This window comes from Schistocerca americana, chromosome 2 (assembly GCF_021461395.2).
Source record: "Schistocerca americana isolate TAMUIC-IGC-003095 chromosome 2, iqSchAmer2.1, whole genome shotgun sequence".
NCBI lineage: Eukaryota > Metazoa > Arthropoda > Insecta > Orthoptera > Acrididae > Schistocerca > Schistocerca americana.
Window position 1 is genome coordinate 530,769,300 of NC_060120.1, and position 21,136 is coordinate 530,790,435.

Below are 21,136 nucleotides of genomic sequence, written 5' to 3' on the forward strand. Positions count from 1 at the left end.
GCTCCTGTTGCCTTGCGGGATACTCCAGGCAACATTGCCTCCCACTGAGTCATCATGTGTTGCTGCCATTTAGTATTTACAGTGCAGTGTCGTTTGGGCACTGCTTGTTCTTGCATATATTGAGCTTGGTGAGTTTGTGTCGCTAACAGCATCGTAATTCCCACCAGCAGCATTTTTCAGTTCCTCAGTGTCATTCTCCTTCTGCTAGTTGGACAGCAGATGCGGCTACCAATTGTCATTTGTTGTATGACTGCCTGCATGTGGAACCCATGTGTGGGTTATGCCAGTGGATAGGTCATTTGGCAACTGTTTGTAAGAGTTGACGGGCCATGGGTCAGTCATTGGCTCCCCAGCCTTTTCACTGGTCTCGAGGGCTGCCTCCAACGCTTCAGTGTACTTTGTAGATTTTGGTATTGGATGGAAAGCCAGTCATATTTCAGGTAAAAACAAGAGCGGTAGTCAGCCTAATTAGCTGAGATATGTACAGGCTCCACAGGAGTTGTCATTCTGTCAGGTAGTGACTTACAATAAACAGTGCATTCCTTCGTGGGGGTAATTCTTTTTCTGTTATAAGATTGTGTAATGGCAACTTACCTCATTAGTGATCAATATAGCACTGGCGTAAAATATTAAGTGTCTTTAGTCCATACCTTTTCATGATTTGGGCCTTTTACTGTGGTCCTACAGCTGGCTGTTTGAGAATACCTTGGGCCAAGCAAAAAATTTCGAGGATGAGGTTTCTCTTAAGCCATCAGCGGTACCCAAATTTTGTCATCCCACCCCATTCCCTTTGCCATGTATGACAAGGTAAAGCCTGAGTTGTTGTGTTGGCAGGATCAGGGTGTTGTGTCTCCTATTTCCGTGAGTCAATGAACCACACCTTCCGAAGTGCTGCTCCCTGTCTGGCTTCCTTTATACCAGGTAAGCCTTTACCTGGGCCTGTGACATGTCCCAGTTAGGCAGTGGTGCCATCCTACCCTATCAAAACCCAGACAACATCGAACAGCCCTTTGCTTATTCATCAAAGACACTATCTGCCTTTGTGACAATTTTAAATAGATATTCAACATGTGAATGTCACAGATTTGTATCCCATTCTGCAGCAGACAGAGTGGTTGGCGAAGTTGACTGAGGGCAATATCTTTCCCACATTGACTTACATGATGCTTACCTGCAGTTGACATTTGACACAGTTTCTCAGACTTTTCTGGTCCTAAACACACTTCGGGCTTTACCATTTTAATCACTTGTCTTTCAAAATCTTGTCTGCCCCTGTTATTTACCATTGGTATTTGGAGCAATTGATTCAGGACATTCCCTGTTGCATCAGTTACCTTGATGAGATTGGAGTCACAGGTCCTACTCAGAATGAGGATTTACAAAATCTTCAGTCACTTTACCTACACCTCCTGGAGAATGGCCTTCATTGCAAGGTGGAGAAGTGCAGTTTTTTCTCCCTTGAGGTGCATTTTTGGTTCATGTGTTTAGTGTAGATGGTTCCCACAGATGACTACATCAAAGCCAATGTAGATCTATTAGCACCCAAGAACCTCAAGGACTTCCAATCTTTTTTGGGTAAAATTTCATATTATGCTTGTTACATTCCCCAGGCTGCACATGTCTGCCAGCCTCTTAATCAGCTTCACCAGAAGGGTATTAAGTTTGCCTGGTGTGAGAATTGTCAGAGGGGTTTTAAGTTTCTCAAGCAGTGTATGTGCTCTGCTCCCTGTCTGGCTTCCTTTATACCAGGTAAGCCTTTAACCTGGGCCTGTGACATGTCCCAGTTAGGCAGTGGTGCCATTCTACCCTATTGAAACCCAGACAACATCAAATGGCCCTTTGCTTATGCATCAAAGACACTATCTGCCCTGCAGAATAATTATTCACAGGTTGAAAAGGAGGTACTGGCTTTTATTTTTAGGGTTAAAAATTTCCACTTCTTCCTGTATAGGACAAGGTCACAAGGTTCCTCCTCATCACTGACCATTAGTCATTGATTTCTCTCTTTGGCTCCCATTGCAAGCTGCTGGATAGGAGTTAGAGTTTCATTGGCAGGTGGTTCTTGTGTTCACACTGGATGATGTCTTGCAGCAAACCCTGTCAGACTTCCTGATAACAGCACACGAAATCACCATCACCAAGGCTGCTGACTCGTTTTTCCAGAATACCATTTCAACAGTCCAGCTGGGTTGGCCAGAGTGCATCTCTTCAGGTACAGATCAGATATAGCATAATTTTTTTCATCTTTGTGATCAACTCATTATTTTCCAGGGGAATTTCATATGAGTATATTTATTGACTCATGTTTATAGCATCAAATAACATAGGTGCTTCCTATCTACAATTCTGAGTTCCAAATTGCAATACTATACACTTCAAACTTGCAATGGAGCATTTCTGCCATGTAGTCATTCCCCCAGTGTTGTGCCCTCACATACTCCAGTTGCTGCATGCATCATACTGGAATATGACTCGTATGAAGACTTTGGCACAACATCAAGTCTACTGGCTGACAATCAATCATGACATTCAACATCTGATGCATTCTTGTGGGGCTGGTGCTCAGAACCAGGCTGTTCCACCTGGCAGTTCTCTCTTTGGCCAGTCTCAGAGCTGCCTTGGGATAGGGTGCACATTGAATTTGCCATGTGTTTGTTGGTGGTGGTTCATGCATTGCTCAGTTTCCCATACATAGTGAAGCTGTCCTCCATGTCATTGACTGCCAAGGTTCACGCATTGTCAGTTATTTTTGCCATTAAGTGATCCTCCAGGACCCTGGTATCTGACAGTGGTCAGCAGGTTGAGTCACAGGAGTTAAAGGACATTTGTGTTCACAATGATATCCAGCATCTGACCACTGCTCCATTCCACCCAACTTCATTTGTACATTTAAGGCCCAAATGAAGCAGTCCGTGTCTGCCAGTCTGCTACTTCCCCACATGGTCAGCATCCATGTTGAGGTAGGCCACAGACCACAATGGTTGGCAGATGTTTGTGGTGGATGTTGGCGGGGAGCAGCTGACCAGCCAAGCAAATCAATTATGCTCTTGCTCTGGAGGACATCACTGCCATGGTCTGCTGGTCTGCCAAGAAGTAGTTTTGGCCATTACGATGTTCCAGGTGGGGGCTCCCTCTTGCAGCAGCGTGCTTCCCATTTGTCATCCCCTCCATGAGCTCTGTTGTTGTCTCATCGCCTGTAGCAGTGGCCCACTGTGAATCCCACACCTGGACCTACTGATGTGAAGCCCATGAATTTTGATCCCTCCTCCTCCTCCTCCTCCTCCTCCTCCTCCTCTTCCTTCTCCTCCTCCGACTCTGCTGCCTCCTCTTCCTCCCCATGCTGACTGAGGTGGCATTGCCAGCAGTGCACCCCCTGTTACTGCAGCCACTGTGCACTTCCACCCTTCTAACAGAGCCAGTGCATTGGTGTTGCCTCCTTTGGTAGTGAGTCTGCAGTCAGGTTCTCCAGCGGCCTACCCAGTTCTGCACTAGAGCTCATGGCCAAAGCCTGTCCATATTCAGTCCTGCATGGCTTTTCCCTACATGGCCTTTTCAGGGAGAAGGGATTTAGCATCCCTGCCAGTGGACATCATGATGGAGGCAAATCAGCTGACATGGATAGTGCAAAGGGATAGTGTGGAAACCTACCATGGAGGGCACAAGTGACATGTTGTATGGGCAGATCTGCTGGCTGAAGTGTTAACCTGCAGGCAGCAGTAGGCCAGGTGAGCCAGTGCTTACTCAAGAGTTCAGCCACCACACATCTCACGAAGATTATCATGCTCGTGTTGTGCCAAGTGGGTAACAGTTAGTTGTCCACACCAACTACACACATGAGTTCTCCCTGTGCTCATTTCTATGTGGGTTTGAACTTTCTGCTTCTAGTAGATCAACTCGCATGCTGATTTTGTGTTGCTCTCACAAGGTTCTGTTCCCTAGTTGTCATAGAGCCACCATTGGCCTGTGAAGTATCCATGTCGACAGTGTAGGAAAACAGCATTGTTACACTAGTGGAGATACTAAAGTATGATACATCATAACAGTGAGAAGTGAGTCATGATGGTCTAACAACCCTGTTCCCTGATTTCAATAAAGATGAAAATAATTAAATAACATGAATTGGTTTTTGGATATTTCTCTCTGCATCAACAGACATAGAGTTAGTTGGAACTCTCTGGCAGATTAAAACTGTGTGCTGGACCGAGAGTCGAACTAGGGACCTTTGCCTTTTGCAGGCAAGTGCTCTTCCAACTGAGCTACCCAAGCACGACTCACTCCCCGTCCTCACAGCTTTACTTCTGTCAATACCTTATCTCCTACCTTCCAAACTTTACAGAAGCTATCCTGCAAACCTTACAGAACTAGCCCTCCTGCTCGCTGCAGAGTGAAAATCTCATTCTGGAAACATCCCCCAGGCTGTGGCTAAGCCATGTCTCTGCTAGTTCTGCAAGGTTTGCAGGAGAGCTTCTGCAAAGTTTGGAAGGTAGGGATGAGGTACTGGCAGAAGTAAAGCTCTGAAGAGTGAGTTGTGCTTGGGTAGCTGAGTTGGTAGAGCACTTGCTCATGAAAGGCAAAGGTCACGAGTTTGAGTCTCAGTCCGGCACACAGTTTTAATATGCCAGAAAGTTCCATATCAGTGCACACTCCACTGCAGAGGATCAAAAAAAGACCATTCCAGAAACCATTTCTGCCAATAATAGCATTCTGTTCAATTATTTAAAAATATGACTTGATAAAATTGTAGATCTTTGAAATAAACACCATTTTAAGACTGACTTTTTGTAGATTTCGCCATAAACAGTTCCACAAGAATTCTTGAATATAAATGGATTTGATCATAGTCAAATTTCAAGAAGCACGTATTACGTAGTTAAACATGGAGGCAAGTCCCAGACTCCACCACCTCACACAGACTTCCCAATACCAGTTGTTTTGAAGTCAGCAAAGGCATTAGCTTTCACCAGTAGAAAGAATTTGTTAGATGATATTGCAGCAAGTTTGTGCTGACTTTTGTATAGAAAATGTTATTGGGAATACAAATATATTGTTGTAGACAATTGATATTTACATTACCTTAATTATAATTTCTATAATGCATCTTTAGTAGTGTATTGCCAAAAGTGAGATTATCTTCAAATAATGGGCAAAAGAAACAAATCTGATTCCATAAGGTAATTATCATTTTCATAGGTGTAGGGAAAATGTTAAAAAAAAAGGATTCCCAGAATGTAAAAGACAATATAAAAAGATAAATGAAATATATGTAGACAACCAAACTGCGTAATAATCCCAAAAGCTTCATTTTAATTCATAAGGTATGCAAATTCAAGACAAACATAGAATATGAAGAGTATCAAACAGTTCATTTGACATAGATATATTATCATCTACTATTGTCAGGCAGCACTAAGGTACCGATTCATTTCAATGGGCTGCTGAATTAATTTGTGTTTGCATATGACAGTTTTCTGATAATTTACAGAATGATTTGTCCAAAAGGACCTTGTATTTATTAATTTATTATTTGTAGATTGCTCTCATATTCATAAGACATTGTCCACAGTTGCACAGATATAAAATATCTATGCGATAATATTTGTTAATATGTGATTACATTGTTATGTATTTATACAGGGAAAGACACTTTCCAAGTAAAATATGTTAAAAAGACTCAATTTACAGTTATAGCTTTCATAGTTGCGTGCAGACACTGTTAAGATCTACAGAGTCATAGGCATTTGTTTACAATTAAATTAAAAGATCACTTAAATCACTATCTTCAAAGTAATCAACACTGTAAAAAGTTTTTGCTTGGGTCCATTTTTCTATTAAAGTTCTGACTTTTTTTTATTTTTGATTGCCTCACCCCACTAGGTTGTTTGTTAATAAAGATTTTCTTACAATAAGAAATTAGGAATTTTTCCCCAGTCTAGTCTAGGAAAAATTTAAAGAGTTATTATTGCTGGTTCTGTTAGAGTGGATATGTGATTTTGCTTCATGTTCATCCCAGCTGATTGTAGCTTGCATAAGGATATGAATAATGTATATTGTTTCCTACAAAATATCATCAGGCCATTTCCAAACTGAATTTTGCTATGAGTCAGGCCAGTAACGCTGAACAACTGCTGACAGTTACTATTACATAAAACATATTTTCATACTATTTGTCACTGAGGGAACTGAGTTAATATATTGTTGCACATACATTTAAAATTATAGTGTCCCTGTTTCAGATGCTTATGAAGTCGTTGTTTCAATTCATTCACATCTTCACTTTGAAAATCAATATTTGTTTATTTCCATTTAACCATAAGGCCTTGTTCAATTACTGTATGTTCACTTACTCAATCAGTAAGTTAGTGTGGTGCTCCACAGATCATTTGCATCATTAATGTTAATGGTGTGGGATGAGTCATTTTATATTCATGTTACATGCTGGTAATCTACATTTTTTTAAAGTACAGTTTTGAGTTCCAAATTCCTTCTCATCAACTTTTACCCATTACAAAATTAGAAATCCTTCTAGAGAATAGAAGGAATTGTTGAGGACAAAATATTTCAGTTTGTCTTTACTGTCTGTCAGATATTTTATATCATTGAGTAAGTGATGAAAAAATTTGGTGGAAGCAATGTGCACACCTTTTTTATGCTAAAGATAACCTTAATGTGAAGTAATGAATGTTATTTTTTCTTCTGATGTCACAATTATTTACATGATTGTTCCTTGTGAAATGCAGTGGATTATTTACAACAAAGTTCATCAGAGAATCAGTATACTGTGAAGTAGTGTTCAAAATGCCTAACTCTTTAAACAGATGTCCACAAGATGATCTTGGGTAAGAACCACACATTATTCTTGCACCACTTTTTTAAAGAGTGAACAATTTCTTTCTTAACTTTGACTAAGCCCTGAACATTATTACATATGACATTACAAAATATATCAGCTTACTCTATGTTCATCTCTGCCTGAGATTTACAATGGTTTGAAGTGCAGATGTGGCTGAACTAAGTTGTTCTAGGAGTTCCAAATATGTTTCCACCCTAGTTATTACTTCCTCACCATGCGTTACACTTAACCATTTGCTCAGTACCCTATGTCAGGGCACAATATGTTGTATCTTTCTGAAATTGATAGTGAGACCATTTATAGAAAACCACTTAATAGTACCTTTAACAACATTATTTATACAATTTATTTTGTTGCTCTATGTATGTTTGGATTGATTACAATACTAGTGTCATTCACAAAAAGAATTAATTCTGCTTGTTATATACTAGACACAAGGTTGTTTACTTATATGATTGTAGTGGACCTACGTTTGAGCCTGGTGGGGCTCCTTAAGTGATGTCTCCCAATCAGAAGAATCTCCCCAGCTTAAAATGCTTGAATTATTATGTATAACTTTCTGTATTATTTTAGTTAGATGTAATATTATCTGTTGTTTTGCTATATCATCAGTTCCATAAAACCTCGGTTTATCCAGGAGAATAATGTGATTTACACAGTAGGTAGGTTGCAGAAAATACCACCTGGTGCTCTTATATTATCTAGTGCTTGCAAAATTTGGAGATTGAATGTGTAATTAGCATTCTCAGCTAAACAGCTCTTCTGGCATCCAAACTGTGATCCACTGAGGATACAATTTTATAATACATCACCTTAAAAATTTTGGAAAATGCACTAGTGAAGCAGGTCAGTGGTTATTGATATCTCTCCTGTCACCTTTCTTATAAAGGCATTTAAAATGGCATTATTTCAATCTCTCTGGAAAAATGCCCTAAGTTAGTGATATGTTACATACTTTGGTAAAGACAGCAGGTATTATTGGGAACAAGTCATTAATACTTCACTGGAAACCCTGTCAAATCCAAATGGGCTTTTATTTTGAGAGAACACGTAATTTTCTCAATTTCAGAAGGAGACACCCATATGATTGAGTTTCGTGTTAGTTGGTCATTTGTTGAACCGTTTGCCCCCTATACTTTCTAATAATTTAAGTAATGAGTATAAAACATGTCTGCTATATGTGAGTGATCATTTATAACCCTTCCATTTATATCAATAGTGTTCTGTTCTGTGGCATGTTGTCCTGTCTTTCATTTTACTACCTGGCATATAGTGTTAAGTCAGATATCAAAATTATTTATTTCTGGCATATTGTGCATGTTCCTTGATCTTTTTATAACTCTCATTAGTTATTTTAACAACTACAGTAGGATGATTACTTGTTCCTGGCAAAAGATACAATTGCCTCTTCCTTTTACAAAATATTTTAATCCCTCTAGTGATACATGACTTTTTACATGTCTTTATAATTAGCTTACATGTAAAGCTATTTTCAAATAATGATATGAAATTATCATTCAGCATATTAAATTTTTATGTCAGCATTTTGTTCATTATAAATTTCATCCCAGGTCATCTCTTGTAAAGCATTCTTTAAGATGTTTGTCATGAAGTCATTAATTATTCTAGCTGATTTCTTGTGAAGAGTATCAGTAGCGCAAGACTGCAAGGCAGAGTATCATTTATACTAACAAACATCGCATCATGAAAAGAGGACTTTTTTACTAGGTATACAGTTATTTTCTTGTTTGAGCTTCATCAAAGAAAAAATATCAGTTAGGGTACTATTATATTCATCTATCTGTGTTGGAAAGTTAATTACTGAGTGCAAATTGAAGGATCTGAAAACAGTTAATCTTTCCTATGATGATCCTTTAAAAAATCTGCATTGACATCACTACATACAATGAACTTTTTGCTTGTGTCTGACTGGTATCATAGTCATCATCGTCATCATCAGTTATCTGCTATATTAGCAGGTCCTTTGCCTCTCCATTTTCTGCGATCCATTGCTTCCTTCTTAAGGCTGCTGTATGTTGTACCGTCCATCATGTCATCCAGTATCTGGAATCTCTCCCTTCCTCGCTTCCTTTTCCCTTCTACATAACCTTCTAAAACTGTTTTTATCAGTCCGTCATTCTTTCTTAATATATGCTCAATCCAATTTCTTTTTCTTCTTTTTATTACATCTAGTAACTGTCCTTTCTCTCCCACTCTTCTCAGTACCTCTTCATTTTTTACTGTGTCCACCCAACTTATTCTTTCCCTCCTCTGTCATGTCCAGATCTCAAAAGCCTCCAGCCTTTCTCTGTCTTTTTTCTTCATAGTCCATGTTTCAGTGCCATATAGAAGAACACTCCATACAAGACATTTTATGAGTCTCTTTCTGAGTTCTCTGTCCAGTGTGCTGCAGAAAATTCTTCTTTTCTTATAAAATGCCTCTTTTGCCATTGCTATCCTTGTTTTAATTTCTGTGGTGCACTTCCAGTCGGTGTCTATCCTGCTTCCAAGATACTTAAAAATTTTTACCTGTTCTAGTATTTCTTCATTCAGCATAATTTTTATTTCCTTATTTCCTCCTAGTGCCAATACTTTTGTTTTATTTGTGTTAATTTTCATTCCATATTTTTTTCTTTTAGTTGCAATGGTGTCCACCAAATCCTGTAATTCTTTTTCCCCTGTAGCTAGAAGGACCATGTCATCAGCAAACCTCAAACACCCTACTCTTCTTCCTCCAATTTCTACTCCTTTGCCATCTAATGAGCATTGGTCAATCATATTTCCCAAGTAGAGGTTGAAAAGAGTAGGTGATAGACAGCATCCTTGTCTTACTCCTTTTCCTAGTCTAATCCAGTTTGTACTTTCTCCTCTCACTTTAAATGAAACTTTTTGATTAAGATATAATGAGTTTATAAGTCTTCTGGTTTTCCAGTCCACTCTCTTTTCCCTCTTTCGCCAGCTTGGCCCAAACCACATTATCAAATGCCTTTTCTAGATCGATGAAGCACATATGTAGGTCTCTTCCTTTTTCAATAAACCTTTCTCCCAAGATTCGTAGGAGCCCTATTGCATCTCTGGTGCCCGTATTCCGTCCAAAGCCAAACTGCTCCTCGCCAAGATTCTCCTCCATTACTTTTTCAAGTCTTTTATTGATTATTCTTAACATCACTGGCTGCATGTCAAATGAGGTTGATTGTCCTGTGCTCGCTGCATTTCTTGGTTCCTTGTTATTTTGGTAATGGAATCATCACTGTTGTCAGAAAGTCCTCAGGCCATTCACCACTGTCATATATTTTATTGCATAACCTCAGTATTTCTCTTATTCCATCTTGGTTCAAGCATTTTAGTATTTCTCCCGGTATTGTATCTGTACCTACCGGTTTGCCATTTTTCATTGCAGCTATGGCAGACTTTACATCTTCCATTATGATGGTTGGTCCTTTCTCGTCATCACTTACACTGTTGTGTGATTCAAGTATCAGAGTTTCTGGTTTGCTATTTGCGTCATATAGCTCTTTTAGATATTCTTCCCCTCTCTGGAGGACATCTTCATGATCTTTGTACACTACCTCTTCATCTTTACTCAAAATTTCCAAGTAGCCCTTCCTGTTCTGTTTTGTTCCCATGTCATAGTCTTTACTCTGTTGTATAGTAAGTCATATCTTCCCTTCCGGTCCAGTTCTTCAATTTCATCACATTCTTCTTTTAGCCATTTTTACCTAGCCTGCCTGTTTCTCTTTGCAGTTCATTATTTAACCTTCAGTATATCTATTTTGCATCTTCAGTGTTCTTGTTTTTTGATTTTCTTCTCCCCTCCATCTTGAAAATCATTTCTTGTGTGACCCATGGTTTTTTTTCCCCTTTTCCCTTTTACATATCCTATATTTTGCTGTCCTGCTTTAATTATTGCTTCTTTCAGCATATTCCAGTACTCGTTGGCATTATCAGGTGGTTCTTTGTCTCGTAATGTGTTTAGAAACTCCTGAGACAGCATTTCTGTAATTTGTTCTTTGTTGGATCTTATCTTCTCTAAATCCCACTTCTTCACCATGGTCACCTTCTTCAGTTTTTTCATTCTTATTTCTATTTCTGCCATAAGTAAGTTGTGGTAACCTGCACCTGGTAATGTGTGCACCTTCTTGATTCCATTCCTGTATCTTTCTTCTACGAGTATAAAATCGATTTGGTTTCTGTATTTATCCCCTGGTGATTTCCAAGTGTAGAGCCTCCTCTTGTGGTTCTTGAACCATGTGTTTGCTGCTATCAGCTGCCTTTCCCTGCAGAAGTCAATTAACCATTCACCTCTGTCATTTCTCTTTCAAAGACCATGACTGCCTACTATGTTTCCGTCTTTCCCTTATCCCACAATGACGTTCCAGTCTCCCATTACTATTTTGCAGCATTTTTTTATTTTCGTCCATTATTCTCTCTATTACATTGAATGTTTCCTCTACAATTTGGTCATCATGTTCTGAAGTTGGCATATACACCTGGACAATCAGTAAATCTTTTTGTGCTCCTTTCAGCCTTACACCAATAACCCGGTCATTTGCGTAGTCTACATATTCCACACATTTAGCCAATTCCTTTGTCATAATCATTCCTACTCCATTCATTCCTTTTACTTCTGCTCCTGAATAGTACAATACATATTCATCTGACTGCAACTCTCCATGTCCATTCCAGCTTACCTCAGCAACTACTATGAGATCCATATGATTGTTTTCCATCTTTCTTTTAAGGTCTACTAGTTTTCCTGCTTGTAGCAGAGTTCTAACATTCCAGGTACCAATTCACATTTTGATTTTTTGTCTCCTTTCAAGTTCTTCCCCCCCCCCCCCCCCCCCTCCCCCTCCCAGAGATCCGAATAGGGGACTATTTTACCTCTGGACACTGATTTAACATGAGAGGAAGCCATTTTTTGTTCACAAAATGGAGACTGTATTATGCAGGGAAGATAATCTGCGGTGGTATTCCGTTGCCTTCCGCAGTTCTGGAGGCCACCCCTAACATGGGATACAGATGCCTTTTGCAGGTATCATAGTAGAGAATCCCTATTCTTTATAAACAGTTGAAAGTTTCCCAAGGAGGGTCTATGTAGAGCTACAATTAGAAGTGAATTATTTTTCAGTGTTAATTCACAAGCACACACTTCTATTTGCTGCTCACCACAAAACCTACTGGTTTAAGTGTTTCTGAATTTCAAAAGAAAGATTACATGATTGTAGGTAACATATTTGTTATAATATTTAATCTATTATAATATGTTATTAATATAAAATTAACTTTATGTCAACTTAATATTTGTAAATTAAATAATCTAGCCCTTAATAATTAGTGAATTATATTACTATAATGAAAATAATTGATTATATTAATATAATACATTATACCAAATAAAATAATTATATACTTTATATTCAATTATAATATAAAATAAATTATATAAAATATTTACTTACAAATGATTATATACGTTATTATGATATTTGCGGATTGATATGTGTGTGGATGCGAGTGTATACCTGTCCTTTTTTTCCCCTACGGTAAGTCTTTCGCCTCCCGGGATTGGAATGACTTCTTACACACTCCCTTAAAACCCACATCCTTTCGTCTTTCGCTCTCCTTCCCTCTTTCCTGATGAAGCAAACATGGGTTGCGAAAGCTTGAATTTTGTGTGTGTGTTTGTGTTTGTTTGTGTGTCTATCAACATACCAATGCTTTCGTTTGGTAAGTTACATCATCTTTGTTTTTAGATATATTATAATATAATAATCTATTCTAAACTAAAAAACGTAAGTAGCTATAATCCTCAGTAAATATATGAATCAAAATAATCATTTGATTATAATAAAATAACTGTATAATTATGTATTGTGTTAAATGTACTATATATATATATATATATATATATATATATATATATATATATATATGCAGGGTGGTCCATTGATCATGACCGGGCCAAATATCAGACGAAATAAGCGTCAAAAGAAAAAACTACAAAGAACAAAACTTGTCTAGCTTGAAGGGGAGAACCAGATGGCACTATGGTTGGCCTGCTAGATGGCGTTGCCATAGGTCAAACGGATATCAACTGTGGTTTTTCAAATAGGAACAACCATTTTCTATTACATATTCATGTAGTACGTAAAGAAATATGAATGTTTCAGTTGGACCACGTTTTTCGCTTTGTGATAGATGGCGCTGTAATAGTCACAATTGGTTCACAATTTTAGATGAACAATTGGTAACAGGTAGGTTTTTTAAATTAAAATACAGAACATAGGTACGTTTGAACATTTATTTCGGTTGCTCCAATGTGATGCATGTACCTATGTGAACTTATCATTTCTGAGAATGCATGATGTTCCAGCGTGATTACCTGTAAATACCACATTAATGCAATAAATGCTCAGAATTATGTCCATCAACCTCAATGCATTTGGCAATACGTGTAACATCATTCCTCTCAACAGCGAGTAGTTCGTCCTCTGTAATGTTCGCACATGCATTGACAATGCGCTGAGACATGTTTTCAGGCGTTGTCAGTGGATCACGATAGCAAATATCATTCAACTTTCCCCACAGAAAGAAATCCGAGGACGTCAGATCCCGTGAACGTGCAGGCCATGGTATGGTTGCATCAATGACCAATCCACCTGTCATGAAATATGCTATTCAATACTGCTTCAACCGCACGCGAGCTATGTGCCGGACATCCATCATGTTGGAAGTACATCACCAGTCTGTCATGCAGTGAAACATCTTGTAGTAACATCGGTAGAATATTATGTAGGAAATCAGCATACATCGCACCATTTAGATTGCCATTGATAAAATGGGGGCCAATTATCCTTCCTCCCATAATGCCGCACCATACATTAACCAGACAAGGTCGCTGATGTTCCACTTGTCACATTAATTGTGGATTTTCAGTTGCCCGATAGTGCATATTATACCAGTTTATGTTACCACTGTTGGTGAATGACACTTCACCTCTAAATAGAATGTGTGCAAAAAATCTGTCATCGCTCCGTAATCTGCCTTGTGCCCAGTGGCAGAACTGTACACATTGTTGAAAGTCATCACCATGCAATTCCTGGTGTGTAGAAATATGGTAAGGGTGCAACTGATGTTGATGTAGCATTCTCAACACCGACGTTTTTGAGATTCCCACTTCTCACGCAATTTGTCTGCTACTGATGTGCGGATTAGCCACAACAGCAGCTAAAACACCTACTTGGGCATCATCATTTGTTGCAAGTCATCGTTGACATTCCACATGTGGCTGAACACACTCTGTTTCCTTAAATAACGTAACTGTCTGGTGAATGGTCCAGACAGTTGGATACTGTCATCCAGGATACCAAGCAGCATACATAGCACATGCCCGTTGGGCATTTTGATCACAATAGCCATACATCAACACGATATCGACCTTTTCTGCAATTCGTAAATGGTCCATTTTAACACGGGTGATGTATCATGAAGCAAATACCATCCACACTGGCAGAATGTTACGTGGTACCATGCACTTACACGTTTGTGACTATTACAGCGCCATCTATCACAAAGCGAAAAAGTGGGCCAACTAAAACATTCATATTTCTTTACGTACTACATGAATATGTAATAAAAAATGGGGGTTCCTATTTTAAAAAATGCAGTTGATATCCGTTTGACCTATGGCAGTACCATCTAGTGGGCCAACCATAGCGCCATCTGGTTTCCCCCTTCAAGTTAGATGAGTTTCGTTCTTTGTAGTTTTTTCGTTTGATGCTTATTTCGTGAGATATTTGGCATGGTCGTGATCAATGGACCACCTTGTGTGTGTGTGTGTCTATAAGTTAAAACAAAATTTTTTTTGAACCTACAATAAATTAATTTGAAACAAACAAACTGCTAAATATAAAATGCAGTGTCTGATTAAAGGGTTATCTTGATACACCCTATCAAGTAAAAATTACCTTCATTAAACTATATTATACAAGGTAGAATTCAACTACCTCCATTAGTATCAAAAACAAGTGTGCATCACAAATCTTATTGTAAAAAGGTAAGCTAAACAAGCTAATGGATTCATACCAGATTTATAAAGGTTTCAGTCCTCTCCTGTTTAATGACCAACAACTCTACAAAACTTTTCTTCCTATCAACACTAATGATAGGAATGATCCTGTCCAATTCATCCAATTCCTGATTTGGGGTTTGAATAGGACGACAGATCAACTTACTTTCATTTATTCCACTTCTAACAGGAAATAAAAACATAATAATAAATGTATCATCAATTAAGTATTTTATTGTCCAGGCAATAGCATCAACAATGTTATTATTTTCAATTCTGCTGATTCAAATAAAATATCCAATTGGATGAGGAAGATAATTCATCCCTTCAATAATAATTAGATGTAGATTATTATTGAAGATTGGAACTGCACCTTTCCATGTCTGATTTCCAGAAGTCATAAATTTCATCAATCTGAAATTACTGCTTAACATTAATAACACGACAAAACAGTTGCTCCTATAATAGTCCTATCATATTGTATTCAACTTAGGACATTTATTTGAACCATTATTATTTTAAGAATCATTATTGGAGCAATAGGAGGTTTAAATCAAACATCATTATGACAACTTCTAGCATATACTTCAATTAGACATCAAGGATGAATAATTAGATCAGTAACCATTAGAGAAAACACTTGAGAACTATATTTTATTACTTATTATTGACTAAGATTAACTATAGTTTTACTATTTAATCAAATAAATTTGTTCCTTATAAACCAAAACTACTCAGTAAGAAATATAAAAACTGAAATTAAATTTATAATTCTCTTACCCCTTTTATCCGTAGGAGATTTACCCCCATTTCTTGGATTCCTATCAAAATGGATTGTTATACAATCACTTATAGAAAACAACATAACAATCATAGTTGTATTAATTACAATCACACTTTATTATTGTATACAAATTACATTTTCAGCACTAATTATATCAAGCATCGAAAATTCGTGATCAATAAAAATAGTCACAAAAATCAAGATTTATTCTTCCTGTAATCATTATAATCTCATCAATAGGATTAATTTCAACATCAACCCTAATTCCAGTGTACTAAGGACTTAGCCATCTTACCACAAAAATGATTATTCTCAACAAACCATAAGTACATTGGTACTATATATTTTCTATTTGCAACATGAGCAGGAATAGCAGGAACATCAATAAGAATACTTATTCGTGCCAAACTAGGTCATCCAAGATCACTAATTGGGGATGACCAAATTTATAATATTATTACAGCCCACACATTTGTAATAATTTTCTTCATAGTAATGCCCATTATAATTGGTGGATTTGGTAACTGACTTGTACCACTAATAATTGGAGCACCAGATGTAGCATTTCCCCAAATAAATAATGAGCTTTTGATTATTACCTCCTTCATTAACCCTTCTTCTTAAATCTTCCATAGTAGATAACGGTCCTGGTACAGGGTGGATGTTTTACTCTACACTAGCAGGAGCTATCACACATGGGGGTGCATCAGTAGATCCAGCTATTTTCTCATTACACTTAGCAGGGATTTCATCTACTCCTGGTGCAGTAAACTTTGTTACAACATCAATTAATATATAATCATAAAGTATAACTTTAGACCAAACACCTTTATTTGTTTGGTCTGTTGCCATTACACCCCTTCTTCTTCTTCTTCTTTCACTTCCCGTTTTAGCAGGAGCTATTACCATATTGTTAACAGACCAAAACCTAAACACATCATTCTTCAACCCTGCTGGAGGGGGAGACCCAATTCTATATCAACACTTATTTTGATTTTTTGGGCACCCTGAGGTTTACATTTTAATTTTACCATGATTTGGTTTTATTTCACATATTGCATGTCAAGAAAGAGGAAAAATTGAATCATTTGGAACACTAGGTATAATCTATGCCATACTATCAATTGGATTAATAGAATTTATTATATGGGCACATCATATATCACAATAGGAATGGATGTTTATATATGAGCATACTTCACATCATCAGCAATAATCATTTCTGTATCTACAGGAATTAAGGTATTCAGATGATTAGCTACATTATATGGAACTGAATTTAAGTTCAACCCACCATTGTTTGAGCTCTAGGATTTATTTTTTTATTCACAATTGGTAGACTAACAGGCCTAGTACTAGCAAATTCATCCCTTGGTATTGCACTACACAATACATACTATGTAGTAGCCCACTTCCACTATGTATTACCCATTGGAGCATTATTTGCAATTATAGGAGGTGTTATTCAATGATATCCATTATTTACAGGGCTAATTATGAACAATACATTATTAAAAATTCAGTTCAAAATTAAGTTTATTGGAGTAAACTTAACTTTTTGCCTCAACACTTCTTAGGGCTAGCAGGAGCACCATGATGATTCTCAGCCTACCCAGACGCATACAGATCATGAAATGTAGTTTCAAGAAATGGCTCTACAATTTCTATTGTAGGAATCAGTATATTTATTGTAATTATATGAGAAATAATGGCTATAATCTGAGCAGTTACATTTAGAGCTAATATTAATAGAGCAACAGAGTGATTACAAAATAATCCCCCTTTACTCGAATCTAAGCCGCACTTTTTTCCGGTTTTTGTAATCCAAAAAAACACCTGTGGCTTAGAATCGAGTGCAAAGTAAGCGGAAGTTCTGAAAAATGATGATAGGTGCCGCCATAACTAACTTATGCCGTCGAAGATATGTAGCGCTACACAGGCCTGCTTTGCAGGCACAAAGATAAATACTGTAGCCAAAACCTCTGAGTCAGTAAATAAATAAAAAAAAAGGTGGAAGACGAGCTTTTTTCTCCGTCCCGAGTTTCGACCACTGCATTTTCATACATTATCCAACGAAGTAAATACAAATTCCGTATTGTTCATCTTCGAATGTAGCAGCATTTCGATGTACTATGAAAATCCGACTGGCAAGACTGTTTGCGATGTTTGTCAATATGGCCAACTCTACGTTCTGAATTTTTTTCCTACCTGTGAGAAGAGATGGTTGCTAATAGGAACTTTCATGAATTGTGAATCACATGCAGTAGTCTCTTCACCATAAGAATAATACGAATATAATCATTTTGCCATGTATTCTTTCGTGTTTACTGCTATCTCATTTAAATCCTGTCTGCCTAATAAACTACGAAACCAGTGTGAGACAACAGCAAACGTGGAAGAATTTACATATCATGTCATGTTTATATTCGTATTATTCTTATGCCTAATAGCGATACAGTCAGAAATGAAGCACGGCAATTCACTAGATTTTTAAATCAAAGATGACTCTAATTTCTGTTCAGAATGTAATGAACAAAAGAGGCGTCTGCAAAGATTTTCAAACGGAGAAAAATTTTAGCTAAACTCTCGTTCAGAACATCTTCTATCATACACAGTCTATTATTTGGTTCTTGTCGATCATTATCAAAGAAAGCGGCAGTGTAAGTAACAAAAAATAGCAGTCTCTTGCCATTGTTTCGCAAATGAGACAATTCCTCTCTTTTTTTATCGTAAGCTGCGGTAGCGCGGTCAAAAGCAAGCCATGCCGCGAGCAGCGACAGGCCAGAAACACGCACTATCAGAATGCGACAAACAATGCATGACACAGTACAATAATGCATTTTCAGTTTAGAGTGACGTAAACACCTATAACAAAGAGAACGGCACTTATCAGATCAAAGAAAAATAAGCAATCGATTCAAACCAGACGAAGCACGTAAAAAAGGAGGGGTTCCCGTATAAATACGGACGGAACGCCTGACGCATAGCAATGGCTACCTGGTAAAGCTTAACTGCTAAGCTTACGATTCGAACCAAACTACTGTAGCTGTATCGTCATTCATTCGACCTAAATTGTGTCTCATATTACAATGGACCAACTTTGTTTCAATTTGGAGGTGCGGCCTGAAACTTTTCTCTCCCTTGAATTTCGAGTCTCAAATTCCAGATGCAGCTTAGATTCGGGAATTTTGTTTTCCCTTGATTTCGTGTCTAATTTTTCAGGTGCGGCTTAGATTCGAGTGCGGCTTAGATTCGAGTAAATACGGTACTTAGAATTACCATTAATTTCTAGATTCTAATATGGCGGATTAGTGCAGTAGATTTAAGCTCTACAGATAAAGGTTTTACGTTTTATTAGATATTTATAATGGCAACATGATCAAATTTATCACCATTAATGGAACAATTATCATTCTTCCATGACCATTCTATATTTGTATTACTTCGAATACAGTAATTGTAGGCTACACTCTAAGATATATACTATTTATTGCCTACACAAACCGAAACAGGCTTCATGGACACTTAATTGAAACTATTTGAACAGCATTAACAGCAATTACTCTAATTTTTATTGCACTCCCCTCACTATGATTATATACTTATTTGATGATTCAGTAGATGGAATAATCACAATTAAAACAATAGGATACAATGATACTAAAGATATGAATACTCAGACTTTATAGATGTAGAATTTGACAGATATACGGGGTGTCCCAGCTATCTTGTCCACCCAAAATATCTCTGGAACAATAACAGCTATTGGAAAACGACTTTCTCCGGTATCAATGTAGGGCTGGGGCCCATGAATGTACATATTTGGAATCATTCTACAACGAAAGCATATGTGTTTTTTAACACAAACTTGTTTTTTTTTAAATGGACCTCCTATATTTTTTCTTCAGCAATCCATAGCATGACAAAGCACATACACAATGGCATTGATTGCATCGCAATATTCCCATTACATCCCGAGATATTGAGATGCGAGGTTGACGCTTGAAACACCCGAGATGCGCTGCTAGCACACGTCCTGAGGCTCAGGCGTGAACCCCATGCTGCCCGTAATCGCGATATGATTGACATGTGTAATCATACCTCCATACTTATCAAGAGGTCCGAAACGAATAATACGGTCTGCTGCCATCAACTCTCATAAGCACATAATGGTTTCCCTCTTGTACGTTTTACGTATCTACGTACACAAAATGAACCAGTACCGATCGGTGTACACCCGACAGGTTGTCTTACTGTATTTATCCTGCTCACCCAAAATAAGGTTCATCTAATGCATTATATGACCCATTGTGCCTGTCGCGCAGGGCCTGGCTCTACCTAGTCAAGTGTCCAACGTAGTTCCCACTACTGCCACAGTTACCACTTCGCCTTGTTTATGATTTGCGACTCATGCAAACTCCTGTACTCCACCACCCTCCAAGCATCCCATTTGTTGTTGCTTTGGCGTGCAGTACACCGCTTGCCAGTGTAGTCGTGCGTCAGAGTAATCTAGTGACGGCACGGAGGTAGTACACATTGTGAATAAACGTTGTGTTGTGGAAATTATACTGTACACTATAATGTACACACATGAAGATATGGTAGAAATGCTGCTGATCTATGGAGAATGTACGTTGACGGGAAATACGTTATGATATTGCTTGTTTGTTGATAGTACTGTTAGCGAACATTATGATTATTAAGTTAATATGTCTGTTTTCTACCCTACTCTACATAGCTGTACTGTACCCTGTTGTAGGTGGACGAAATGCTGTTCAGGCAGAACGACTGTACAGAAGACGATTCCCTAACAAGCCATCGCCTTCGCGCCGGAGTTTGGTCGTCTCACATCTCGTCTACGTGAAACGGGAAGCTTAAATCCAAGACCTCGACATCGTCCTAGACCACGCACAGATGAACATGCTGAAGTTGCTGTGCTGGCTACCATAGCTGTGAATCCACAAATCAGCACACGTCAAATTGAGCGTGAAGTTGGTGTGTCGAAATCAAGTGCACAGCGTATTCTTAAACGTCATAAATTTCATCCTTACCATGTTCATTTACACCAAGATCTTCATGGAAATGACTTCCGCAATAGGGTAACATTTTGTCGGTGGGCGCAGCAAAAAGTTCTGACTAATCCAAATTTTTTTGCAGATGTTCTCTTTACCGATGAGGCATCATTCTCCAACAAAGGAATTGTCAATATGAGGAATATGCATTATTGGTCCGCAGACAATCCACAATGACTCTGTCAGGTAGAGCATCAACGTCCGTGGAAAGTTAATGTTTGGTGTGGGATTATTGGAGATACCATTATCGGACCTTTCTTTATAAATGGCATCCAAAATGGCAGACATTACTCCAGATTTATACGACACAATCTTCCTGTTCTCTTGGACACCGTACCTCTGAACTGTAGAATGGTCAC

At 37.9% G+C, this 21,136-nt stretch overlaps 1 protein-coding gene across 1 annotated transcript in view; it reads right to left on the reverse strand.

Annotated features, from left to right (window-relative positions):
- Positions 1-3,187: 3,187 nt before the first annotated feature.
- Positions 3,188-21,136, reverse strand: part of LOC124594149 (ankyrin-1-like) — a 128,670-nt gene continuing 110,721 nt past the window's right edge. Inside the window, exon 5 of the mRNA XM_047132505.1 lies at positions 3,188-3,344. Within this exon, the coding sequence (XP_046988461.1) occupies positions 3,188-3,344 (157 nt within the window). The remainder of the gene's footprint in view (positions 3,345-21,136) is intronic.